The sequence below is a fragment of the Psittacula echo genome (assembly GCF_963264785.1).
Source record: "Psittacula echo genome assembly, chromosome: 2".
Lineage (NCBI taxonomy): Eukaryota > Metazoa > Chordata > Aves > Psittaciformes > Psittacidae > Psittacula > Psittacula echo.
In genome coordinates, this window is record NC_137737.1 from 60,405,783 (window position 1) to 60,430,299 (window position 24,517).

The 24,517-nt window shown below is 49.0% G+C and overlaps 2 protein-coding genes across 3 annotated transcripts; both read right to left on the reverse strand.

Annotated features, from left to right (window-relative positions):
- Positions 1 to 1,416: 1,416 nt before the first annotated feature.
- Positions 1,417 to 15,449, reverse strand: CDC25A (cell division cycle 25A; the record flags this gene model as incomplete). Its single annotated transcript, XM_080609645.1, has 16 exons — positions 1,417 to 2,606; positions 3,927 to 4,038; positions 4,376 to 4,506; positions 4,780 to 4,878; positions 5,009 to 5,071; positions 5,315 to 5,407; positions 5,736 to 5,888; positions 6,559 to 6,633; positions 7,292 to 7,426; positions 8,269 to 8,385; positions 9,197 to 9,298; positions 9,689 to 9,725; positions 9,880 to 9,915; positions 10,655 to 10,709; positions 12,701 to 12,786; positions 15,298 to 15,449. The coding sequence occupies 16 exons, from the start codon at positions 15,447 to 15,449 to the stop codon at positions 2,466 to 2,468; spliced, it is 1,587 nt and encodes a 528-aa protein (XP_080465771.1). The 3' UTR covers positions 1,417 to 2,465.
- A 1,858-nt stretch (positions 15,450 to 17,307) lies between these two features.
- LOC308217636 (E3 ubiquitin-protein ligase TRIM7-like) lies at positions 17,308 to 22,438 on the reverse strand. Of its 2 annotated transcripts, XM_080610821.1 has the most exons (7): positions 22,018 to 22,438; positions 20,704 to 20,790; positions 20,122 to 20,352; positions 19,788 to 19,810; positions 19,358 to 19,473; positions 19,033 to 19,065; positions 17,308 to 17,985 (listed from the first exon to the last, which is right to left on the reverse strand). In XM_080610821.1, the coding sequence occupies exons 1-7, from the start codon at positions 22,420 to 22,422 to the stop codon at positions 17,474 to 17,476; spliced, it is 1,407 nt and encodes a 468-aa protein (XP_080466947.1). In that variant the 5' UTR covers positions 22,423 to 22,438; the 3' UTR covers positions 17,308 to 17,473. The 2 variants fall into 2 exon arrangements, with proteins under 2 accessions (XP_080466947.1, XP_080466948.1); XM_080610822.1 differs by lacking the exon at positions 19,033 to 19,065.
- Between the last annotated feature and the right edge of the window lie 2,079 nt (positions 22,439 to 24,517).

A 24,517-nucleotide genomic window follows, 5' to 3' on the forward strand; every position in this document is an offset into this window, starting at 1 on the left:
ATTAAGACTCAGCCTGGACTGGGGTTGAACTGGGCCTTCCCAGCTCCATCCAGCCAGGATCCTGGGCCCCTGCACAAGGGTGGGAGCAGTTCTCACCCCCCCAGCTACAGGTACACAAATATCCCAAAAAAGGCCATCACCAACAAAGGGTTTCTTTTCAAGCCCTGGTGAAGCTGAGCAGCTCATCAGCACACCTTCTGCTGCAAGACTAGCTGAGTTAGACAAACCATCTGGATTTTAAGTACTTTATTCGCTTAGACCCCTGAAGTGTATTACAGTTGGTACAGATCCTGTTTGGAAGCGTCTTGCAGCCTTTTCCTTCCCCACCACCTCGACTCCTAATAAAACAGCACACACAGAATCAGTGGGGTGTAGAAAGAGGGGTCTTGTGTCCATCTCCACAGGGTTAACAGGCATGGCTGAGCCCTCAAAGCACAAGCTGTGGCTCTTTGCCCCCAGTACTGCTGGGGGGTTCCCATCCACCTTCCTAAATATCAGTAAGTTTGGGATGACAAACTGAGTCAGGGGCATTCACAGGAAGCGCAAGCGTAAAGCCAGAGATTGCCAAAATGTTTTTATCCACCTGAGTGATCTCAGAAGAGCATCAAGTCTCCCTCTGCTTTTCTCAAACAACTGATGCATTAAACTTTCACGTGGAGCACCTATTCATGTACAAAGTTGCACCCAGACATCATGCCCAGACATCAGTTTACTAAACTGATTATTTACCACCGAGGCTTGGCACAGCTTGGGTGCATCAGCAGCCAGCCTCCCCCCACCACACAGGCCCTTGGCACCTCCCAGCTTCCTCCAGGAGTTCAGACTTTCCAGGTGAGATGCGGCCATCACCTTTGTAATTCTGCATTGCATCACCTCCCCCTTCCAGGTCATCAGTTTTGAGGGAAGGCAGCAAAATCCCATTTATTTTTTTTTTTAAATGAGAAAGTTCATGGTTCATCCGTGCAGGCCTCAAGGTTAACAGCAGGGTTTTAAAAAGGAGTTTAAAAAAATCACGTTAAAATTCCACATAAGCCACCTCCGTTTCAGTATTTTTTGACACGGGTATGACAACATGCAGGACTAACGCATGGGGAGCAAGCCAAGCTGTGCAAAGCATGGATTTCTGCTAAGGAGCCATGAGCTTCCGGGATGTGCAGCTGCTCCTAGGCTGTGTGCCAGACCTCAGGAGCAACACTTCTAGCAAGAAGTTCATGTGTGAAGAAGATAAGCTACAGTAATCATCACAGCATTGCTGCAGCAAGCAGCTGGCCTTACTCTGAAACCACTCCTTCAACACCAAAAGCAGCAGCAAAGCTGTTCAGGCACTGTTGTCCCATAGAAGCATGTGTTCTGCTTCAGTTTGTAGGGCTCAGCTACAGGGTACGACACACTCTTCCTTCAGGAACCAATTCTATTTCCCGCCTTTCCCAGTAGAAGGTGCTTCTGCTACTGGAGAAGCAGCTGAAGTCAAAGCAGAGAGGTTTCAGAGCAGCCTCCCAGAGCAAGATCATTAGCGCGGCTCCGCACAGCTGAGCTCTTTTCTGGACACAGTTCATGATAATAATACGCAGCCTCAGTGGGAGCAGCCATAGTAAACCGCTGCTGCCGGGAATCCTGGGAACAGCTTTGGGACCTGGCCCTCTTGGGATCATCCGAGACACCTCAGCTCCCAGAATTTCTTCCTACTTTGAAACACCAGCATGAGAACTAAAGGAGCAGCCAATTCAAATTTCTATGAAATAAAGCAATCTAAGAAAGGGAGGTGAACATATTTAAGTACAATAAGTAATTTCCCCTTAGACTGTCTTTATGAGGCTTCCAGAGCAGAACACAGGAGTTCAGTGACCTGGGAACCTCTACTTGTAATGAACCATTTCCCATTTTTTCTTCACCACAACACATTACACTACAAAACCATGGAATCAAAGCTGCAGATTAGAAAAATAATTAACACCCCCCACCAGCCAGCCGCTCTTTAGCAGAAACGCAGTGTAAGTACAATTCATGAGATTCAGCTGCAGCAGCATTAGCTTCATTTGACTGTATTTAAATAAAAATAAAGCATTAAAAAAAAAAAAAAAAAAAAAAAAAAAAAATCCCAACAGGCACTAAAACACCTTCCCTGCTTATAGCACGTACCCCACGTGCATGGCACTTAGCAGCCTCCCCACCCCTCCCTGGGCAGACTCCCTGGGCAGGATGTTGAACTTTTGTGGATGCTGCAGAACACAAGAAGCCATTTCCAAAATGGAGCGTAGTCAGAATGGTCAGCAGATCAGCTCCCAGACAGCATCCAGGTTGCTGGGTTCAAGCCTTCAGCCCCAAGTTCCAGGGTATTCCCAGTGAGATGACAGATGAGGAGAGAACCAGTGCCTGATCACTGCAAGCCAGGAACAGACTCTTCTCCCTCCTGCTGCAGCTTCCCCCCCGGACAGGCAGTCTTTGCTCTGAGTTCAGTTCAGCCTTTACAGCTTCTTCAGGCGACTGTACAGTTCCCTTTTGCTCTTCTCGCCAGCCCAGGTTCGGCTTTTGGTGCGGAACCTTTTCAAGTCTTCTTTAAAGTCCTCATGGTGCATGGGGCGATAGCTCTGTGGCTCGCAGAAACTCTGGGGAAAGAGAAGCTGTTTTCACTGTGCTTGTCTCACAGGAGTGATGGTCTTGTTGAGACTCTCTAACAGAGCCTGCCAGCAACTGTTCCAACAACTACCACCAGAATAAACAGAAAGAGACCACCCCCCCAGCTCTCTGCAGGAGCTTCATACCAGACACTCATGAACAAAGCCAAGTGATATTCAGACTACAGCTACTTCTGGGGGGATAACAGCTATTAAATGAAGGACTTCCAGCCCTGTGTACAGAGCTCTCACCCAGATTTTCTGGTAGACATCAATACATAAACTAAGGCTATCTAGCATTCACCTTGGAATAGCAAAGGTTTGAAAAATGCTCGTACCCAAAACCAACCAGCCCCTGGCACGCACAGGAGCTGCCATCAGCTGTTTCATGCTGCCACCTTGAGGCCCTTGGTCCTTCCATCTCAGGAGGGGGCGCCCCAAAAATAAGCCCAGGTGCACCCACTGCCATAGGGGAACCATCAGGTCACAGAAAGCACCAAAAATTAGGAGAGCACTCCCTACCATGAACAGCAGCATTCCAAAGGCTGGAAAAGCCAACATGCCACTGGGAAAGAACACCCTGCATCTCCCTGAAAGCTCACCAGGTCGCAGAACATGAAGGTAATCTAAGAGCTACTCTATAGCGCAGGCGTCCAAAAGGAACTAAAGCAACTGTCAGGACACAACTCTGTTACACTCAGAAGCACAGGAAGGACTAGCTGGAGAAGGACAGTACAGCCGCTGAAATGCCAAGGCAGAAGAAGCCAAGGGATATAGAAAGCACCATTCCCACAATGCTGGTGTAAGAGCTGCCGGGCATTTTTTAGTTTCCTTTTCTGAATTAGATGCTGAAAACACAAAGCTCAAATTTTCCACTTTGCTATTTCAGTGTGAGACTTTAGGATTGTTATCAGCAACTACTGTCAAGGCTGCCTTCTCTTCCAGTCCTTGCAGGCTGAGTAGTCTGAAATTCCTTCTCCAAATGACATTTTGAACTCCTGGCTGTTATGATAGGGTAGAAACCAGTTTTATACTATGTTTACTATGTCTTGTCTTGAGACAAGTGGGAAAACCTTTCAGCTACAGCAGCAAGACAGCTCTGGAGCATGGAACAGGCTTCAAGTGCCTCATTACCAAATTCTAATTACTCTCAGTATGGGAGACCACAGTGAAACAGTGGAGGAAAAGCACCCCAGCAAAAAATGTTCTACTCCAAAAGAAGCCTTATTGAGTCTGAATGCATCGGTATTATTTGCCTATTGTTTCTTCTCTGAGTGTGAAAGAGATGAATTTTAAGTGAGCGTTACTTACACGGCATCTTAAGAAGAAGTCCCTGTAACCCCCTTTCAGGATGTACAGTTCTGGGTAGTGGAGGTTGGGGTATTCGTTACCCAGCCTGTCCCGCTCTCTCACAAACCGGCACCTGCAGCAGGAAGAAACCCTGCGTTAAATCTTGCACTCAACAAACACCACATGAAAACAGCTCTCACCCAAAATTTCGCATTCCTGGCGTTACAGAAGTAAGCCACTGCTGCAGCTCACCTGTTTTTTGTTTCCACCTTTTGTGCCAGCACAACTCCAATATGCCCTTTCCCACCACGGGCTGTGCAACCTCCCAGCCAGAGCTGACAACAAACAGCTACTCACAATAAGCTGCTTATTAAGTGGCACACCAGCATAGTAATTGGTGGCACCCAAAAGCTTTGCTCCCGGCTAGCACAGCAATAAGTTCCCATATAGAGGAGTGTGAGATAACTCACATTCGAGGACCCCGTTCCGAAGAAAACTCGCAGTGAAACACTACTATCACTCGTTTGTTATCCGATGGCTTGATTGGCTTCTTAAGCAAATAGTTTTCCACATCCTCTTCCATATGTAGGTTTACAGCACCCTGTAATGCACAAGCACATGGAGTGAGTGGAGGATTGTAATGAGCCCATCCTACTTCCTTGCAAGCAGTTTTTTTTAGTTTCCCAGAGGAGTTCTGGCAGCCCTCTCTAGCATTGGGAAGACAGTATCAAACCCAAGCAGAACATTACAGATAGTCTGTAACACACTCACATGGCCTTGGATGCTCCTGAATGAAGAGCAGCCCCCATGGTGCCAAGTGACCCCAGTTTGCAACTTCAGACAACTCTACATTGCTCTTACAGGGCCAACATACCTTGATGTGTCCTCCTTCATACTCATATGGGTATCTGCAATCAATTATCACACATTCCTTGATGAAGTCTGCAAACTTCCCAGTCAGCACAGACACAATCTGAAAAAAAAGGAAGAAAAAAATAAAAATATAGAACTGCACAAACCCCCCAGAGTTCAGGTGTTTCAAGATGTTTTTACTGGGGGGAGCAAGACAAGGAGTTTTTTCTTACTGTCCCTGGAGCACTTACCATTTCTGAGTCAATATATTTCAAGTCTTGATGTTTCCCATCGACAGTGTGGAATAAATAACTCTGTAAGACAGACAGCATTCAAATGAGAAAATTCCAAATGTAGGCCATAGCACAGTATCCAGCAACTGTGTATTTTGTAACACAGATACACTGTGGACAAGAGCCCTCCTAGCCAACATACTTTCCCGATAACTGGAATATGCACTGTTGAAGGGACTTGCTTTATTTGGGCTGCTTTGAGACATCTCCAGTAAGAGAGGCCATTAAAACGCTTGAATTAACACTTGACCATTAAATCCTTACCTTTGAGAAGTCACCAATAAGGTCTGTCTGGTCACCATCCAAAATGTTTTCGATTTCTGCTGTGGAGCATTGTGTCTTCACAATTTCCAGATTCTAGAGGAAAATGGGTTAGAGATAAATGCTGAGCACTGAGAGCAGAGAGATCCTTTTCCCACAACATAACGTAAAACTCAGAGTTTACTCTGAAGCCCTGACCTACAACTCCCCAGCATCCCCTTCGGATTAAGGTGAAACTCAGACTGAGGAGCATGCAATTGGTGCACCAGCTCCCCAAAATCTCCTCACTATGAAGAGAGAATGCAGTTTTGCTAGGTTGGCAATTCACCTGAAAAAGCTCTCTCATTAACTTTCACCAGCTAGACACTTAGATTAGATCCCCTCCTATCAATTCTGTTACAAAACTGGATGCCAAGCCACTAACCGTTGAGTCCTCAGAAGGTGTTCCAGTCAGGCTTTTCCTCCTCTTGCTTTTCCCTGGAGTATCTTCTTCCTGGGATCTCTCCATCCTTTTCTGGGTGGTTCTTCGTACACCACTAGGCAGAGATGAAGAGCCAAACAGCCGGCATCGTTTGGCCTATGAGGAAGGAGAAGAGTTGTCTAGCAAAAACTGAGCTTGGAAACTAAGCAAGCCTCAGGCTTTCAGACCATTACAAATTTTGCCATATTGAAGACACTGCCACAGCACAGCAACAATGGGATATTAACAGGGTCATCTAAATTCAGGACCTACATTTCCAGTAACACTTATTTCTTGCCCTGCAGGCTGGGTGAGCTTGGAGCACAAGAAGCAATATCAAGTGGTGGCAGAGTGTTTATGCCAATTAACAGACAATTTATCAGCAGATTAAGGAACTTTTTGCAGGAATCTAGCCTCCCTTCACAGTCTCTTGTCAGAATATCTGGCTACAGTGATTCCAGGAAAGTCTGCAGGAGGCATTCAAGATGAGTCAATAAGTATCTGATAAGGGAAGTCAAGATCATCTTGCATTTATGAAGTGGCCTTGGAAAAAGAAAGTTAATGCATATATATGCACACAATGAGCATTGTTCCACACTGACAAAGTCTTTCAGCTAAATAGTCTTTAGAGATAACAGAACACTGAAGGGGGGTTATGCCATATCTTATTCTGTTGTTTTTAGGAACGCAGGACCAGAGCCAATGTGATCACTTTTCCCAGCAGTGAAAACAGCTGCAAGAACAAAGTCCCTGTCTCTGTTCTGTTATGCTCCCACAGAACACTCACCCGATTGTCTGTTCTCCTCATGACTAGTGGTGCAGTCCAGAGGCTTGCCACATCAGATGGCATCTCCTCATCATTCTGAGGAAAAAAAAGGAAGTCCATTCTCATCTATTCCACCGTGGGCACAGACTAAATGCAGTTTCTGCACAGCTTGGGCCAGCGTTCCAGTTGAATTCATGTTAATGATGTTTTAGGAATTTAACTCAATCACTAGTCCAATACTCAATGAAATAATGGAACCAAGTAGAGATGTGTTGGAGAAGGCAAGTTAAATCAATTCATTGATTGATTAACAGTGATGTTCCTCCAAAGCTTTAAGCATTTCAAATTTGATTGGAAAGTCTTCTGCTTAAGTAGCTCAGAAGCAAATCTTACCTCTAGCTCTTTTAGCAAGTTTCCAAAGAAAAATGCTGACTGTTCCACTAATTCTCTCTAGTAGTGCAATACCCATCAACCAATATGAACAGGAATAATTCTTAAACTAGCTGCTATTCACACCCCAAGTAAATCTCACTGTCTGCACTAGGAAAGAGCATGTATAAAATAGAGACACTGAAACTGAATTGAAAAAGGTGATAACTCACCTGCTAGGATTCCCTAGTACCTAGCTTTTTGCAGTCTGACTTTCCAAACTGACTTCTGCTAGAACATACGTGCACCACAGACACATACTGTAGCTGACTACTAACATTAGACAGAGCAAGTTTCAAAATGCCCATATTTCCTTTGTACATACCTTCAAATCTTGGTCATCTAACAACTCCAGGAATCCATCATCATCTTCACTTTCAGAGGAAGTCAGAGAAGACTTCTGCAGGAAAACTGGGCTGTAGTGTTCCTGTTTACCCTTGGGTGTTTCACCCATGGGAAACTGAGACAAGATAGATAGTTTTAACAACACTCCTTCCCTTTACTGCGGAGAGCTGTAACCACAGAGACAGTGCCTTGCCTCTTACTACATTACAGAAAACATGGAGTGTTTTCCTCCATCTTGAGTACACTGACTTGAGCAAACCCCAAACTGAGTTCCAATACTTCTATTTGATCCCCACAATAGCAAAGTGCTTCATTAGACTCATTAAGCAATAACCCTCGTCTGAGAAAGACACCATCCAGGGAAGGTGCAATGGAGAGAAATGGTTGGTGTCAGTGGGAACAGGAGGTAATATAAACTCTGCAGCTGATAAACACAAGATCAAGAGTACTAAGCAGGACGAAGGACCTGATTCAAGGAGCAGAGAGAAGGCTTAGTCCCTCTGCATTGTTTCTGTGCAAGGACCCATCATGGTTTTTCAGTTGCTTCCTGGATGTCATATCTGGACATAAGATCCAGTCACATCTACACAGTTGTTCTAAATGCATCTGCCTCAATTTAGTTATTTACTTTATTGATAGTGAAAACAATTATAAACTAAATTCCTCTATTCCACATCAACATCCACTCCCTTAACTTACTGCAGCATAAACCCAGCTCTGTCCTGACTAATCTTTCAGACTACAGAACAATCCATGTTTCAAAAGCCTGATCATCTTACAAGCCAAATGTGAGAAGTTCTCTTATCTGAAGGAATGTTTTTCTATTTGACACATTAGTGGTGACTAACAGTGCTGCTTTAGAACATAATGCAATTTTATTTCTTCCCAATTTTTCTTCCCTCCAGGTATGCAGAAGATTAGGTGAGAATTAGTTGTAAAGAACACTGTAGTACTTACTATTTGAGCTGGAGATGAATTCTGCCTTGGTCCAGGAACACCATTTCCAGCACGGGAATGGACATGCACAGAATAACGCAAAGCTGGTTTGGTTGGCTTCTTAAACTCAAATGATTCCTGAGTTAAAAAGTAGCAAAGTGATCATTTTACCAAAATCACAAACTGTGTAAACCTCTAGGGTCATTTTATCCTTTTAGGGTTTTCTTTAAAGCTACCTGACGTTGTGGTTTTAAGTTCCCTGCTGCCAACAGGAGTAGTCTGAAGGCAAATGTTTTCAAATTAAAGATGTTAGAATATCAATTCATGTAACATAATTAAGCTTTTATCCTTTTGATGTCACCCATAGGGTTAAGGCCTTTCTATTTCTTTTGTCAGGCAACTTCTCTGCAAAAGGAATCATTTTTAAATTCTGCTGACACCCGCTCTTCTGTTGAGACCTGTCAGAGTCCTACCAATGGGATTTCCAGCAGCAAAGCCTTCCAGACCAAGTAGCTAAAACGACATTGGTGTTGTGAGGAACCAAGGCTTCCCATGCCAGTAGTGGAAAGAGATGGGGTGATCTATCGAAACAGCTTTCTAGAGGCACCCCTCATAGCTATCTAAAGTGAGTGGCATGAATATATTTTCCCTTGCCACAGCCTCAAAGGGGTCAGGCTCAGCAGCACAAAAGTAGAGCTGGGCAAGCAAAGTCTTCCAGATTTTTTGTGAAAGTATAATCAGCTTGCAGTCACTATGATCAGTGCTGTTGCACTTCACTGCAAGCTTCCCTGAGATAAGCTATGCAAAACTTTGTCATGTCTGAACTTCTGCCTGGAGAGGGGAAAAGAAGCCTTTTCCACCACATCCACTGTTGAAGGGGTATGCTAATCCAGTTCTCTCAGTACCACCTCTTATGCCTATCATTGCAGCAATTGAAAGCAACGCTTACATTCTCCTTGTTTTCATCTTGTTCCAACAGTTGAAAAGCATCGCCATCCAGGGAATCAGAATGGTTTCTCTTCAGAGCAGGACTGGATCCCAGGAGGCTTTGCTACAATATTCATACAGAAGTGCCAGTTCAGTATTGTGCAATATATGCATTTGCACAACTGCATTTAAAACAATAGAGTGGTTAATAAAGACTGTAAAGCATCCAACTACAAATTTGCGTGAACTATGTGCAGGAGTCTATGCCGATATCTTGGTTCAGGTACCAAAACGCGTCAGCTACAGCAGGGACAGAGCCACATCACTGATATTTCATGCTACCTTAAATGAGATGTTGAGTTTACAAGCTGTAATTCTGACAGTTTTCATTAACTGCCACAGTAGCTGTTCTTGCAGCCAGAAAATTAACAAGTTATATAATGTATCCAACTAAAAGCACTTAATATGCTAAACCCTTTAATATTTATAGAATATCAGTACCAATCCCACCTACCGGCAGTGAATGGATTCTTCTGAAAGGCATCCGAACACTACAACAAAAAAGAATCAAAAAGATTTATTTCAACATGTTGTTTTAAAAGACACTAACACGAGCAGAACTCATTTCTCCTCCTACCCCCCCAGTAAAACTCCACAAGCTACCACAGTCACTGACAAAGGAGTTGGAAGTACAAATACACTTACTTCAGTCTGCTGGATTCAAGAATTGCCTTCTCAAACCTAAAAGCAAGTGAGATGCCCCACAGTTAGCACCAAAGCACAGTACACTGAAAATCAACTTTCATTTTCACTCAAGAAGTGTTATGCTAAGCAGAAGCCAAGATACTGCTCGATGACACTGTCTTTCTCAAAAGCTATTTATAGCCAGCTGATCGCATCCTAGTTTTTAGAACATAAGCTAGACTCCTTTCTCCTCCTCCTTTCCTTAAGTTCTTTTCAGCAGCATTTAGACAAGATGCTAGGCTGAAGGAAGAAAAGCTCAGTACTTGAGTGACCACGAGCATCTGCCCCCTCCCTGGCAACAGAAGGTTAAGGGAAAAAATTAATCTAATTGAAAGCGGCAAATGCAAAGCTCAGAGCAACTGGTATCGGTAAGAACATATGGAAGCATAAATTATAGTTTAAGTGTTGAGTGAAAACTGCAACTTACATGCAATTTGGTGCAGCCTCAGCCTCCTGGTAAGGTCATATTATATCATTATATCAATATCATGCTCAAACAGTCTGGTTGGTACAATAAATTAACCCAGACCCAAGACTTGTTATGTACTCTGGGATGCAGACAAGACAGAAACCCTAGCAGCTCAAGCTGCAGAGCACTGCATAAGTTTTTCAGAGACAAGAGCCCACTGCACATGTGCCAGCAAAGGAAAAGCTGCATCAAGCCTCTTATTAGCCTATATTTGCTAATTGTGCAAAGTGAAATGCCACAAGTCAGACTTAGCATGTGGTTACATACGTTTCCTCCATGATATCATTTGAGGATGCAGGAACAGGTGAATCCAAAGCACAACCTGCAAGAGGAAAGATAATAGAATGTTTTCTATTGAGTATTAGCTAGGAAATACAAAGTATTGGACACTGCTACAGATTTCCTCAGAGAGACCATGAGCTTAGACTGGAAACTAATGCAGAAAGTCCCATCTGCAGCCTCACCTCAGAGTAGAAGTAGGTAACAATTACAGATACTCCATAGCACTGGCTTTTGCCATAATCAAGGGTTAGTGCTTTGGGTAAAATAGGAGTAATTAAAAAAAGCACCCCTAAGCCCTGCCTAGAACATCATATAGATCAGAGTGCTAACACATAACACGGAACACTCTTGGCTTATTCTCCCTCACATACACATCTTTAACAACTTAGTCCTTTAGGTTTTTTTAAGCCATGTTTTTAGTTATACCTTTTCATAGGAAGAAATTTTGGGCTCATTCCAAAAAAAAGTAGTCAAAATGCCCTTCTTAATGCCTGCTAGTGTACTGGAAACAATAGCAAGCACTTTGTAAGCACAAACCAAGTGAAACATTCCAGCTACATAGCATCTAAGTACACTCAAGTGTGAAGCTTACTTAAACACAGATTCCTCAAGGAGTTTTTGTATCATATTCACAAGACCTAGTGATAGGCCAGCAGTGTACTGGGTACTCTCTATACCATCATGACAAGACTTGTTGCTATTTCAGTGACTGTGTTCTAAACAAACAACTACAAAGAATTAACTTGACTAACATTGACAGGAAGTGGTCTCAGCACAGCAGAAACTTTAATCACAAGTGTTTTGTAAGCACTTGAGACCTGCTTTGGAGACAGAAACAAAAAAGCCAGGAAGAAAGTGAAGATTTAGCAAGCTTGGTTATTTTATCCTGCTCTGTGGTTTGTGAGCTATACTTGTGTTTTAGCGGTTCATAAAGTTCCTTTGAAGGCTGAAAATACCATGCACAATCAGACTGGTGCATAAATTCAGCTGCAGACACTGATTCCCATCACTGGGCTGGACCAGTGAAGTATCAGAAGCTTCCCTGACTCTACAAGTTATGAGGTAATGGCTTATTTCGTTTTCACTGATAAAGCATCTTATCTGAAAAAAAGGATAAACACACACTTCTAGGCAAGTATCAGTATTTCAGGTTTCACACAAACAATCAGCTCATGCTAACTGCCACCAAAAAACCCCAAACCACAGGACAAACCCCGCTCAATGGCCTCGATTCGAGCGTGCAGAGAAGGTCAGCACAGTTTGGGTTTAAAGAAAGAAAACACACAGTGATGACTATATTTCAAAGTTACCACCCTCCAGAAACTCAAGTCAGTCCCATTCACAGACGAAAACAGATACGTGATGGATCCTAACAATGAAGGGTGAAACACTATCTCCCCATTTTTCAGACCACAGCCCCAACATGCAGCTCTAAACACCCCCAAGCCAACATCTCAAGACACCACAGACTGGAGAATGGTGGAATTCCAATTCCCCAGTGAAGGCTATTGTGGGCTATCTTCAGCAGGCTTCATCTTCAGCTGTCTCTGCTGCAAGGAAGGCTGATACACTCGTGATAAGGTGTTCGCCTACTACCATGTACAGAGCAGAACATCAAAGCAATCAGAAAGTGGTAGTGATATACATCACGCTGCAGTACAAAGTGTGACAAGTCAGCAACCATGTCTCAACAGCCATCCTAAGAAAAAAGGGAAAAGCCCTTCTGCCAGAGTCCCCCAGTGAGGGGGCTGAACCAGTTTTTCCTCCATATAGCTCTACTACTAACATACTCCAAGACAACTTAAGCAAAAAAAAAAAAACTCATCCACAACCCAAACTGCATGAACTGCAGAAGCTTCCTGAGTAATGGCCTGTCTGCCTTCCTCCTTTTAAGCATGAGAAGTGGTTGCAAGGATTGCAGGCAGCAAAAATTCTCCATCCACACCCTGGAAGCTGCTTGTAGTGAAAGCTGTGTAAAGATAGGGCACTTCTCCTTTCTTACTTGTTATTTATTAACTGAGAAAGCCATACCTGAGTCTGTCGATTCCGATGACACAGTTCTTTGTAAACTACTAGTATTCTTGTTTCCCAGATCTTGCTCAGCTTTTTCATGTTGGCTGTAAAAGAAATTAGGTATTTGTTTTAAATGCTCATTGCAGCAATAGATACCATATAGGAGTGCCTGCCTGTAAATATACGGCACAGGTAATCATACCTCAAAACCATTATCATTGAACAAATGGAAGGATTCCAGCTTGGCAGTCCTACAGACTGCAGTCTCCTGTGCTGTGTGCTCTCAAGTACAAGGACAATGCCACCACCAGATCATCAGGCTTACAAATACACTGATCTAACCCCTACAAGGACTAACACTTCAGGTTTTGGGTTTTTAAACCTGCCCATGCACTGTGGATAATAGCAGAAGTTAGGCTTCCAAAGCAGAGACAGGAGAGTGTCATTTAAGACAGTAATTAACCTGGTTACCTTTCTGGTCACCTCACGCCAAGCTTTTTTCCATCAGGTGCTATGAGGGGTGTTTTGAACATTTTAGAGCCTGTCCTGAGCTGGTGCATTTACAGTGAAGGTTCTAATACAACAAAGTGACAGACTTTGCAATAAAACTTTAGGACTAAAACCGGTTTAAGTATGCCATAGGTTACTGGTGCCTGGAATCACATTTGCACCTCCCACACCAGTCTCCAGAGTCCCATTATCCTTCTCAGGACCGCAGCCCTCTCTTTCGCCGTCACTCATTTAATTAATGTCTGCACAGAAAAATTAACAAGCTTCTAACTCAAACTCATTTTTATAAGTAGTTAGCTCTCAAATTTTGTTTTATCAACTATGCAAGTTCTTCTCTGCTCACGTAACCATCAGACCAGTTTAAATAATTCCATAGGTGAAGAGGCTTGAGGCATCTCCTGCCTGACTGAGCCACATCAAACACACACTCATTTCATATGCGGGCAGGGGTCACAGCAGCTTCAATACAGAGATGTATGTATCACATGTAGCCTTATTCAAGATTACCTCAAAGAAGGGAAAAGCTACTCAAGTGTGGCTCCTCCATCTCATGGGTTAATGAAAAGAATGCACCAGAACATAAGCTAGGGCTACAAACTCAAAGGACACAAGAACGAAATGGAGGAGACTTGTGCAAATTGTTTGCAGGAATTTCAGGAATCTGAAGGAAGGAAGGATCATAAAGAAAGCAGGTGATTACAGAAACAAGAATGATATAAAAATCAGAAAATAAAGGACAAATACTAGGAGAACAAACAAGACCAGAGTGGGCCAGGGCAAAACAGAAACTACACAAGACGCAAACTGCAGAGGTTACTGCAGGAATAATGAGATTAAACGAGTTACAACTAGTAAAGCAAAATGGGATTGACCAACTGCATGGCTGGAGTTCTGGGGAGAGAGAAGCTGCAGAGCTCAGACATTGCAGCATTTCCCGTATGTAAAATGGCAAAGAGAGGAAGGGGTGCACAGAAGCCAGGCAAAGAGGAGAAAGAACAGAGCTGAGATATTGCAGCTAATGTGGTACAGAAGGCAGGAAGGGCAGACACAAAGGTACCAGCAGTAATTTGTGGGAGAAGGGAAAGCACCCAACATGGGGCTCACAAGTGAGGCAGACACCCAGAGCAGACCCAGGGGAAGATGGTGGCACGTGATGGGACACTCAGGGAGAAGATGGCCCACAGCACCGGGACCACAGCCACATGTGGGCAGGAGCTCCTGCGGGAATGACTGGGGGGGGTTGGCAATCTCCGTGCTGCCTAAGGAGAGAGTGGGCTATTTGGTGGAAGAAGAGGCAGGAGGGGGAGTGGAGCTCAGCAGGGGTGAAGGCATCAGAAAAGGTGGGGTTTAAGGAAGTCATGGAAAGCCTGGGTTTGCAAGGATGGCATGGGGGTACATAGGAAGAACTCCTCGAGACCTAATTGGGGTGGGGAGTGGTGTGCAAAGACAGGGAGAAACAGCTCCTCGAGGCCTCTTTTGGAGGGAGAGGGGAAAACGTCCTCCAGATTTCAGTGTTAAGGATGGGGGGTGCTTGGAATGAGAGAATAAGGGATGAGGTCCTCGAGGCCTCAAGTCTGAAGGGAGAAGGAGATTAAAAGAAGAGATCCTCAAGGGAGGAAGAAGAGATGCATGAGGCCTCACTTTTTTAGGGGGTGAGGGTAGACGAGGTACCCGACGCTTTGCTTGGGGCAGAAAAGGGGGGAGAAATGTTTCTCGAGGCCTTAAATTTGGGGGTGGGTAGAAGAAAAGGTCTCGGGGCGGTGGAGGTAGTTGGGGGGGGTCGCGTGTGGAACGGAAGAACAACGGCTCGAGTCCTTGCTTTGAAATGGGGGGAGGAGGAAGAGCTCTCCTAGGCCTTGCTTTTGGCGTGGAATAGAGGAGAAGGAACCCTTGAGGCCTAGTATGGCGGGCAGAGGGGGTAAAGGGGGAGCTCCCTTAGGCTTCGCTTCGGGTCAGGAAGGGAAGACGGGGGACGAAGAGGCCCTCCAGGGCCCGCTTGGGGATTTTGTTAGGGGGGAGCGTGGTAGAGCCCCTCAGTCAGGAAAAAAAAGAGGGGGTAGAGGGGGATCCCAGGGACAGCAGAAAGGGCCCGGCTTTTGACTGACCCGCGTCCCAGCTGCTCCATGGTGAGGCGGAGGTTGGAGACCGGCGAGAGGTCGTCAGGAAAGAGAGCCTTGACCACGGCGGGTGAAGCAGAGGAGGCCGGGGAGAGAAGCAGAAGGCGGCGGCGGTAGGAACCGCGCGGTGCGGGATCCATGGAACCGAATCAACCGAACAAGCCTCCTGTCAGCGCGGCCAGCACTGCTTTGACTGCAGCCGCTACCCGTCGCCCGCTCCGAAGCTGGCGCCAAACCTCCCCTCCACCAATCAAAACCGGCCCCTAAGGGACGTTCGAAAGGGGCGGATAATTTCCCTCATATCCTCCCGCCCACCGCTCTCGTTCTGGCCAATAAGAACAGCGGCGCGTGGCCCACTCCCCGCCTCCAGCTGTTGATTGATGTCACTCCGGACCAACAGAGAAGCCAGCCAGTAGGGTGCAGCTGGGCAGCACGCCTGCCAAGATGGAGACTACATTTCCCAGCATGCAGCGCCGTTCCCCTCCTCGGCGGTGCACGGTGGGAAATGTAGTCCCCGCCTCACGCAGACCGCAGCATTGCCGCCACATCTCTGACCCTCTCCGTTTAACCGTGCCTCCAACCGTGCCGGGCCCGAGGGGAAGCGGGTAAAGCTGGGAACGGTGAGGGAAAACGGGCACACTCTGACCGCGACAGACGTTGCTCTCATCCACTACCTTCAAGAGACTCTGGCGTTTACCCAGGCACTGCTATTTGCCTTAAAAAGGGAAACAAGCCCAACTTTTCAGAGGTCTTATTGCCTGCGTTGCCTAAGCCCTTTTCTGTCCCCTGCCCACAGTCACTGAGCAGGATGGAGGCAGCAATGGTTGCGCTGTGGGGAAGGGAGTCTTTGCATGGGTCGTTCCTCAGGCTGTGGACACTGTGGGTGCAGGGCGAGCAGTGCCAGCTCCAAAAACACAGTCCCACAAGTGTAGAAATACAGTGAAGTAATGGGTTGGAACTAGATGATCTTAAGGTCCTTTCCAACCCTAACCAGAGCTGAGATAACAACAGTCCAATAGCTGAAGTATAACATTAATAATATAATAATAATGGAAATAACAAGGGAAGACAATATAAAACTGAAAGGGGAAAGGGAAAAAAAAACCCAATAAACAGCAGTGATACACAACTCAACTGCTCGCCACCCACTCACCAATACCCAGCCCGACCTGAGCAGCGATCAGTCCCTTCTGGGTAACTGCCCCCGGTTTCTATACTGGGCATGACGCGCTGCGATATGGAATACCCCTTTGGCTAGTTTGGGTCAGGTGTCCTGTCTCTGCTTCTTCCCAGCTTCTTGTGCTCCTACTCACTGGCAAAGCATGAGAGACTGAAAAGTCCTTGATCAGGCTGAGCGCTCCCGATCAACAACTAAAATATAGGTGTGTTATCAGCACTGTTCTCAGACTGAAGCCAAAACACTGGGCACTGCACCAGCTACTAGGAAGGAGAAAAATAACTTATTGTCGGGGGATCTCACACCTCCAGGATACAACCCATGTCCCTCTGCCCAGGCCCTCCCATCCACCACATCCACACAATGCTCCTGGTTTCTGGTATGTGCTTCCCCTCTGACCACCCAGGATCTCACAGATCCCCATCACACCCCCACTGCCCCATCCTTCTAGCCTGGAGAGGCTTGGGCTGTGCCCTCTCTCCAGTGCTCCACTCAACCCTGTCCCCTCCCTCAACATTTTCCTTTCAAGCAGGTTTTCACAGCTTTCCATCAGCAGTTACCACCACCATTAGCACCTCCATGGCTCCAACCTGTTCCTGCCTGCAGTGTGATTGCATCCCGATGCTGCCTACAACACAGCACACCAAACCCAAGCAAGCAAGCCATGCAGCGCTGCCAAAGACCATCATGGGCAATCAGAGCGTCTTCCTTGCCTTCCTCCTGCTTATCTCTATGTGTTCTCAGTGATCACAGGGACAGGTGGACCACTGCCACTGCGAGATCTGACCAGGATACCAGCATGCAGACACCCCCAGGCAGGACAATACAGCTTTAATGTTCCAAAGTACTTGGCAGGGGGAGGTGCAGCAATACACAGAGGAGATCCAACTGCAGGGAGTTTGCAAACGATAGTGCATCATTTCCACACCTTTTGCCTGCTCAGCTAGGCAAGGGCACAGGCAAGAGATCGGGAGGCATCTGACCCCATCAGGCACACAGCTGGATATAAGTTTCTTGTGACCAAAGCCAAAAGTATGGGAAGACCTTCTCAGTGAAGGTGGCCTTGAACTGCAAGATTTGCACCATGTTCTCCGCATTATAGAAGGTCACTTGGCCCCCTTCGTAGTCCAGGTGGACCCTGATTTTCCGGAGCTCTTGGTTCAGCTCTAGTGGGGTGGGGGGCATGTGGAGTGCCGTGTACTGGCGATTCCAGTCCAGCCGCAGGGCCCAGATCTTCCCCAGGGCCCTGCTGAGCGAGTCCTTCCTCTGAACGGATTCCACGGCCACACCAACGGCCCAGCTGTCCCCATGCCCTACCTCCAGCTCCCAGTAATGCCTCCCGGCCGTGAAGCCCTTGGAGCCCAGGACGCTGGGGCTGCCCGTGAACCTCTTAGGGTTGTCATGGAGTTCTTGCTCTCCACTTGCCAGCCGCACGGTCTTGCAGTCCTCTGAGAGGTTCAGGTATGGGCTCGCTGTCTCTGGGTCCAGGCATACCTTCACTAATGCACAACAGAGAGTACCATCAGGCCATTGCCTGATGAGGAGTGAACCAGCACCCCTCCCTCCTCTACCCTGGGGCTGGGACACGTCCCATGAGCACATTGGGCACTCATGCCCCATGAGTACACACATACAGTACCCACAGCCCCCTTGGTTGGCATGGGACACAGGACCCTCAATGCCTTCCCCAGTGGGACCTACCAGAGAAGCAATGCTTTCTGAAGCAGGACTGAGCCAGGCCATGTCCCCACGTACAGGGGACACGATGGGCCTTGATAAACCTGCTTCCAGGATACTGCTGGCCCTGAGTTTGTGTGGCTACAGTAAGGCTGAGTGTGGGGGAGTGATACACTTCCACGGGTGTAAGGAAGCATTGCTTGCAAGGCAGCAGTGGTGCCATGGCAGTCCCTGCTCCAGTGACTCAACAGCTTCTAACCCTGCTCCACCGACTAATCAGGCAGTCTCACTGCAGAGCCAGAAATGCCAGTTCATGTGGGATGTTCTGCTGCCATCCCGCGGCCATCCTACAAGACACAGAGGTGTCATCGCACAATGCCACCCCAGGACTTCTGCCAAACCCACTCCTCTGTAGCCTCAGATTTTGACACGGGCTGCACTGTGCTGTGTGTCAGGTCTCTCATCCCAAAACCTGAGAGGGCACAGACTGAGCTCTGCAATGCTGCGAGCACCATGTGGACCCAAAGCACCTGCAAAAGCATTTCAAATCTGCCTAAAAGCCAGCTCAAAATGCACAGGGCTCCTCTGCTTAACTCTTCACAGTCTTACACATCACAGAATAACAATAAAGTCTCCAGCAACAGGGAAGCTGAGGGACTCCTACTATCCTGGCTCTCGGCTGGTGTCTGGGTGTTGCCTCGCATAGGGACAGACCTGGATTTTTATAGTCAAAATGAAGGGACCTGGTTTTAGACAGACCCTGGAGTTAAATGGTGTGGTGTGAGTCCAGCTCTGCACCATGGACACAAGGAAACTCATTCCGGAAAGCTTTTCTCCCTCATTTATGCCCATCAGCTCCAGAAACTCACCCCTTTCTCTGTCAATCTTACTCAGCAGGCTCACTAGAGGAGGGAAAGGAAGATGCATGAGACTCTTGCAGCAGTTCTGCTCCCCATTAGGACAGCAAGCCAGAGATGTGGAGCTTGCTCCCCAGTTCCCACAGCCCCAGGCTCCAGCAAAGCCCATCTAGGAGGGTCTCGTCTGGAGCAGACGTGTTCTGCTCCCAAACCATGGTGGTGAGGATCAACTCCTGTAGCTGAGCCCAGGGAAGCACAGCAGAGACAGCAGCACACCCACCTGAGGCCTGGACACTGGCTACACAGCAAGGCATTGCTCACTGCTGCTTTGCTTTACCTTTGAATTCAGCCATCACAGCTGTGAGCATCTGGCTGCTCTTAAAGAGTCTCTCAAGGGTCCTCTCCAGCCCCGGGGAAACCGGCTCGGGGATCGGGGTCTTAGCTACCTCACACCTGAGGGGGAAGAAACATGGAGAGGAGCTCTGACCCCAGCAGTCAGCCAGCACGTGGGCTAGGAGAGAAAACGGGAAAATCCCCTCCAGCCCTGAACTCCAGGGAGCTGTGTGCCAGCTATTGGCATGGGAACCCTGCCTTCAACAGGGGTGCCATGGTCTCTGGTTCCATATAACATCCTATTAAATCCCAAATGCCCAGCAGGGCAAAGCTACCTCCCTCCTGGCTGCTGCTGCTCAGCTGGCTGCAGCGTTCCCAAACCTCTGCCCAAAAGAGCCGCGTGGGAAGAGAGTGATGCAGAGCCCATTTCGTACCTGTCCAGGATTTTGCCAACATCCTGGAAGAGAGGAAACACCAGGTCAGCTCTGGCACTGCCAGGAAGGACCATGGTCCCTGCAGCAGTGAGTTACAGCAGCTCCCCTGCTGCATGAAGCAGGGTGATGGGACTTGGGGGGGGGGTCACACCAATGTCCTGGGGACTCTCCAGCAAGTCATTTGCCCAAATCCTCAGCTCACGCTGAAGGCCCAGCCTCACACCACACACTGCGGTGTCACAGCCCAGCCAGCTGCATGGGCACCGGGATGCAGAGTGTGCCCCCAGCCTCACCAGGGACAGTTGCAGAGCCCAGGTGGGTAATGCAGCCTCACCGTAAGGCACTCGACCATTGGCTGGTCACATTTCCTCTTTATCTCCGCAATCAGCGTGTCCAGCAGCGTTTCCCTTTCCGAAATGCTGGAGATGTATCTGCAGCGCTCCTGGTTGAGCTCCTCACGCACCTGGTCAAGCTGGGCTAGCAGGACATCCTCCTGCTCCTGCAGGAACTCCTGCAGCTGTGTGAAAGCATCTCGCAGGCTCTGCTGCTCTGAGGCCACCTTCCCCTGCAAGGCACCCATGCAGAAGCCCCTGAGCCATCCCATCCTCCGGCTGCCACACCACAGCATGGGACGGGGTCTGCAGAGAACGGGGCAGGATCATGGGGAAAAGAAGTTTTGGAGAGGAAAAGCCGGTAGAGGGGAAAAGGGGAGGCAAAGATGGATGCTGGTGGCCCCAAAGGGACAGCAGAATCCGAGAGAGCAGGAGGGACAAATGATATATGGGATGGACAGAGAGGGAGAGAGAAAGCGTTGTGGTTACGGAAAAGGAGATAAATATTTACGGCAACAGGGAAGACGGGATGTGGCTGTGAAGACAGGAAAGGGCACAGTGTGCACATGGAGAGAAATACCTACCAGCAGGCTATCACTTTTCTTTTGTCCCATGGGCCTAAATTCTTCTTTCTCTTTTTGTAGAAGAACCAGGTTGTTCTGGAGTGTCTCCTGGGTTAAAAACACACACAAAAAAAGGAATATAGGGATATTTTGGGGTTACACATGCAGTAGTGAGATGATGTCGCCAAACTGCCCCTGTGGGGCTTCAAGCTCAGCTGCACTCAGAGCCAGCACCCACCTCTCTCCCAGCACGTGTCATGCCAGGCCAGGGAGATCCCCATGCACAGCTGCTCCAGAAACATTTCTGGAATAGCTTCATGTGGAAAGCCTGAAGTTTGTGGTTTTGTTGGAGGTTTTTTGTTTCAGTTTTGGTTTGTTCAGGTTTTTTTTCTTTAATTAGGAAAAACAGCTTTTGGTGTTGGAAGTGGGATTTGTGGGAAGAGGTCTGCAGTGACGGCAGCCCTGTGTGTGAGGCACGCTCAATAAATTCAACAGTGTTAAATAAAGTCCCTTGTGCTCCTCCAAGCCATGCCCTGCAGCAGAGTAGGGTGCTGGCCTGGGGCACCCCAGTCCCATCCCTGGCTGGGGACATATGGGGCACTCAGAACCTTGTGGGGCCACAGAGCAGGGAGCAGTGAAAGAGACCTGCACCCCTGGGTGGTCTGGGGGAGGCAATGGGCAGTGGGAGGACCAGCAGTCCAAGCAGGGTAGTGGAGATACAGGACGCCAGCCTGCCACTAGACAGGGACCCCAAACCCATACCGAAATGAGGACCCCAGCCAACAGCTGGATGAGGACCCAAAGCTGTAGCTGGACAGGGACCCTAACCTGTGCCCAAAGAGGAACCCAGCCCATGTGCAAAAGGGACCCAGATCCATGCTTAGAGAGAATCTCAACCTGTGCTTGGGAGGAGATTCCAGACTGATGCTTGGGAGTGGATCCCAGCCCATGCCCAGAGGAGACTTCAGCCTGTGCCCTGAGGTGACTCTAACCTGTGCTTTGAGTGACCCCAGCCCAAGCATGGGGGGCCCCAGACCCATGCCTAAAAGGGATCCCAGCTCGTGCTCAGAGGAAACCCTGATCCGTTCCTGGAAGGGACCCCAGCCCATGCCCCAACAGGACCCTGACCTGTGCTCAGAGAGGACCCCAGCCCGAGCATGGGGAGTACCCAGATCCGTGCCTAGTGTGTCCTAGCCTGTGCCTGGTGGGTACCCCAGTCTGTACCCGAAAGGACACCAAGCCGTGCCAGGGAAGGGGCCCCAGCGGGCTCCCCAGGAGAACTCAGCCCCCGCCCGGAACCCCAACACATCCTCCCTCTCCACTGCCCTCCCGTACCCGGAGCTGCCGGGCGGCCTCCTCGGCGAGGCGGGCGGGGTGGTCGCGGTGCTGGGGTTCGCCTTGGCACAGCGGGCAGAGCAGGCAGCGGCAGGTCTCGCAGAAGAGGCTGAGCAGCTCGCCGTGCTTCGGGCAGTGAGCCTGCCGCGCCTTGTCCAGAGCCTCCGTCAGCTCCGCCATGGAGCGCAGCGAGCGGTTGGGCCGCAGCGAGGCCGGTGCCACCGCGGCGCGGCACTGCGGGCAGTCGATGGGGCGCGGCGGGACCCCCATGAACGCCGCCAGGCAGGGCCCGCAATAGCTGTGCCCGCACTCGGTGATGACGGGCTCTTGGAAGAGATCCAGGCACAGCGGGCAGGTGGCCTCCTTAACCAGGTTCTCGCCCAGCGCCAGCACGGCCCGCGCCATCCTGCGGCCTCCGGGAAGGAAGCGCCGGAGGCGGGGGGAAGGGACCGGGCGGGGCGCGGGCGGTGCCGAAAGCTAACGGGGCCTCGGGAGGGGACGGGGAGCGGCTTGGTCTTGCGTGTGTGTTCATATGCGCGTGAGTGTGTGCATGCATGCATGCGCATCGGTGCCTGGACGTGTGTGTACATACGTGTGTGTGTCCGGATGTGTCTGTGCATGCGTGTCTATGTGCATACATATGTGTGTACGTGTTGGGCCCCTCACCACAAGAAAGACTTTGAGGTGCTGGAGCAGGTCCAGAGAGAGGCAGCAAAGCTGGTGAAGGGTCTGGAGCACAAGTCTTGTAACGAGCGGCTGAGGGCGCTGGGGTTGTTTAGGAAAGGAGAAGGCTCAGGAGAGACCTTATTGCTCTCTGCAACTGCGTGAAAGGAGGTTGTAGTGAGGTGGGAGTCAGTCTCTTCTCCCAGGTAACAAGCAATAGGGCAAGAGGAAACGGCCTCGAGCTGCTCCAAGGGAGGTTCAGGTTGGATATTGGGAAAAATTTCTTCACAGAGAAGAAGGATAATCAAGCATTGGAACAGGCTGCCCAGGGAAGTGATGGAATTGCCATCCCTGCAAGTGTTCAGAAACCGTATAGACAAGGCCCTCAGTGACATGATTTAGTGGTGGTCTTGGCAGTCCTGGGGTAATGGTTGGATCCGATGATCTTAAAGGTCTTTTCCAACCTCGTTGATTCTGTGTGTATAGCTCTGCATGCACGTGTGTGAGTGCGTGTGTGCATGCCTTTGTGTCTGCACGTGTCTGTGCATACGTGGGCACATGCATACATGTGTGTCTATGTATATGCATGTGCATAAATCAGTTAAAAACCACTCACTGCAGTTCCTGGGAGCAATTGGAGCCCTCCTGGGCGCGCAGGGCTGCAAGCTGGCACGTTCGGCACTGTGCTGCCGGCCAGCACGGCTGCTCTGGCTGTGTCAATAAATGTAGTCATTTATAAGCGCCAATCGGAGGATCGGAGGTGCCGAGCAGGGTCCTTCCCGAGGAGGCCTCATGCTTGCAGGAGCTGCTTCCCGCCCGCCAGGGTTGGGGGTTTAGTGCAGTTGAAGGGATTGTGGCAGTGCAGCAGCTGTGACACGCAGGAGCCGAGTGTAATCCGGCCCATGAGCCACGTCCCTGCACTGGCTGCCTCGCTGTGTGCTGCAGGCGTGAAATCTCACCACACTGAGCTGCCGCCCTGGGGTGAGGGGGCATTCATGCTCCAGCTTCTGTCCCTGCACCCTATGGCCACCACCAGCACTCCCAATGGCTCTGCTCTCACCTCAAAACATCTGAAACAGGTGCTTAGGGAAGAGAAGAGGGCCCCTGAGAGCCCCTTGAGCCCCTTCACCACATGTCTCTGATGTGCTGATGGCAGCTGGGCAATGAAGCAGCCGAGCAGCCCCCTTCCCACATGTCTCCTGCCCTGACGAAAGGCTGTATGCCACCCAGCTGCCTGCTTCCCAACCACAGCAGGTCCCACACTCCATCCGGGCAGCTGTGGTGGGCTCCGCGTGGTGCTTTCAGCCCTCTGTTCACCATCCATCCTTGCAGCATCCCAGAGTGACAGCCTCTGGGCTTTGGTGTGCTGGGTGCATCCTGCTTGTCCCTGTCCCCAGGATTGCAGCCTTCTCAGTACAGGAGCATGCAGCTCCCCCAGCACCCTGTGTCAGGAAGGGCTAGGCAACCATGACCAGGCCAAATCTATGGGGACATGAGCCCTCAAATAATTGGTCCTGCTGCAGAATGGTGCCATTAACCCCCATAGTGGAGGAGTGGTTTAGCAAAGGACGGTGCAGCATCCAGCACTGCCTGAATTAACCCAACTGCAATTACGTGGAGGGTGCCAGTAACCTGCAGATGGCTCTGACTGATCAACCCATGAAGATGTTCCAAGGGCTGGAGCACCTCTGCTATGGAGACAGGCTGAGAGAGCTGGGCTTGTTCAGCCTGGAGAAGAGAAGGCTCTGGGGAAAACTTAGAGCAATTTCTGGTGCCTAGAGGGGCCAACAAGAAAGCTGGAGAGGGGCTTCTGACAAGGGCAGGTAGGGACAGGACA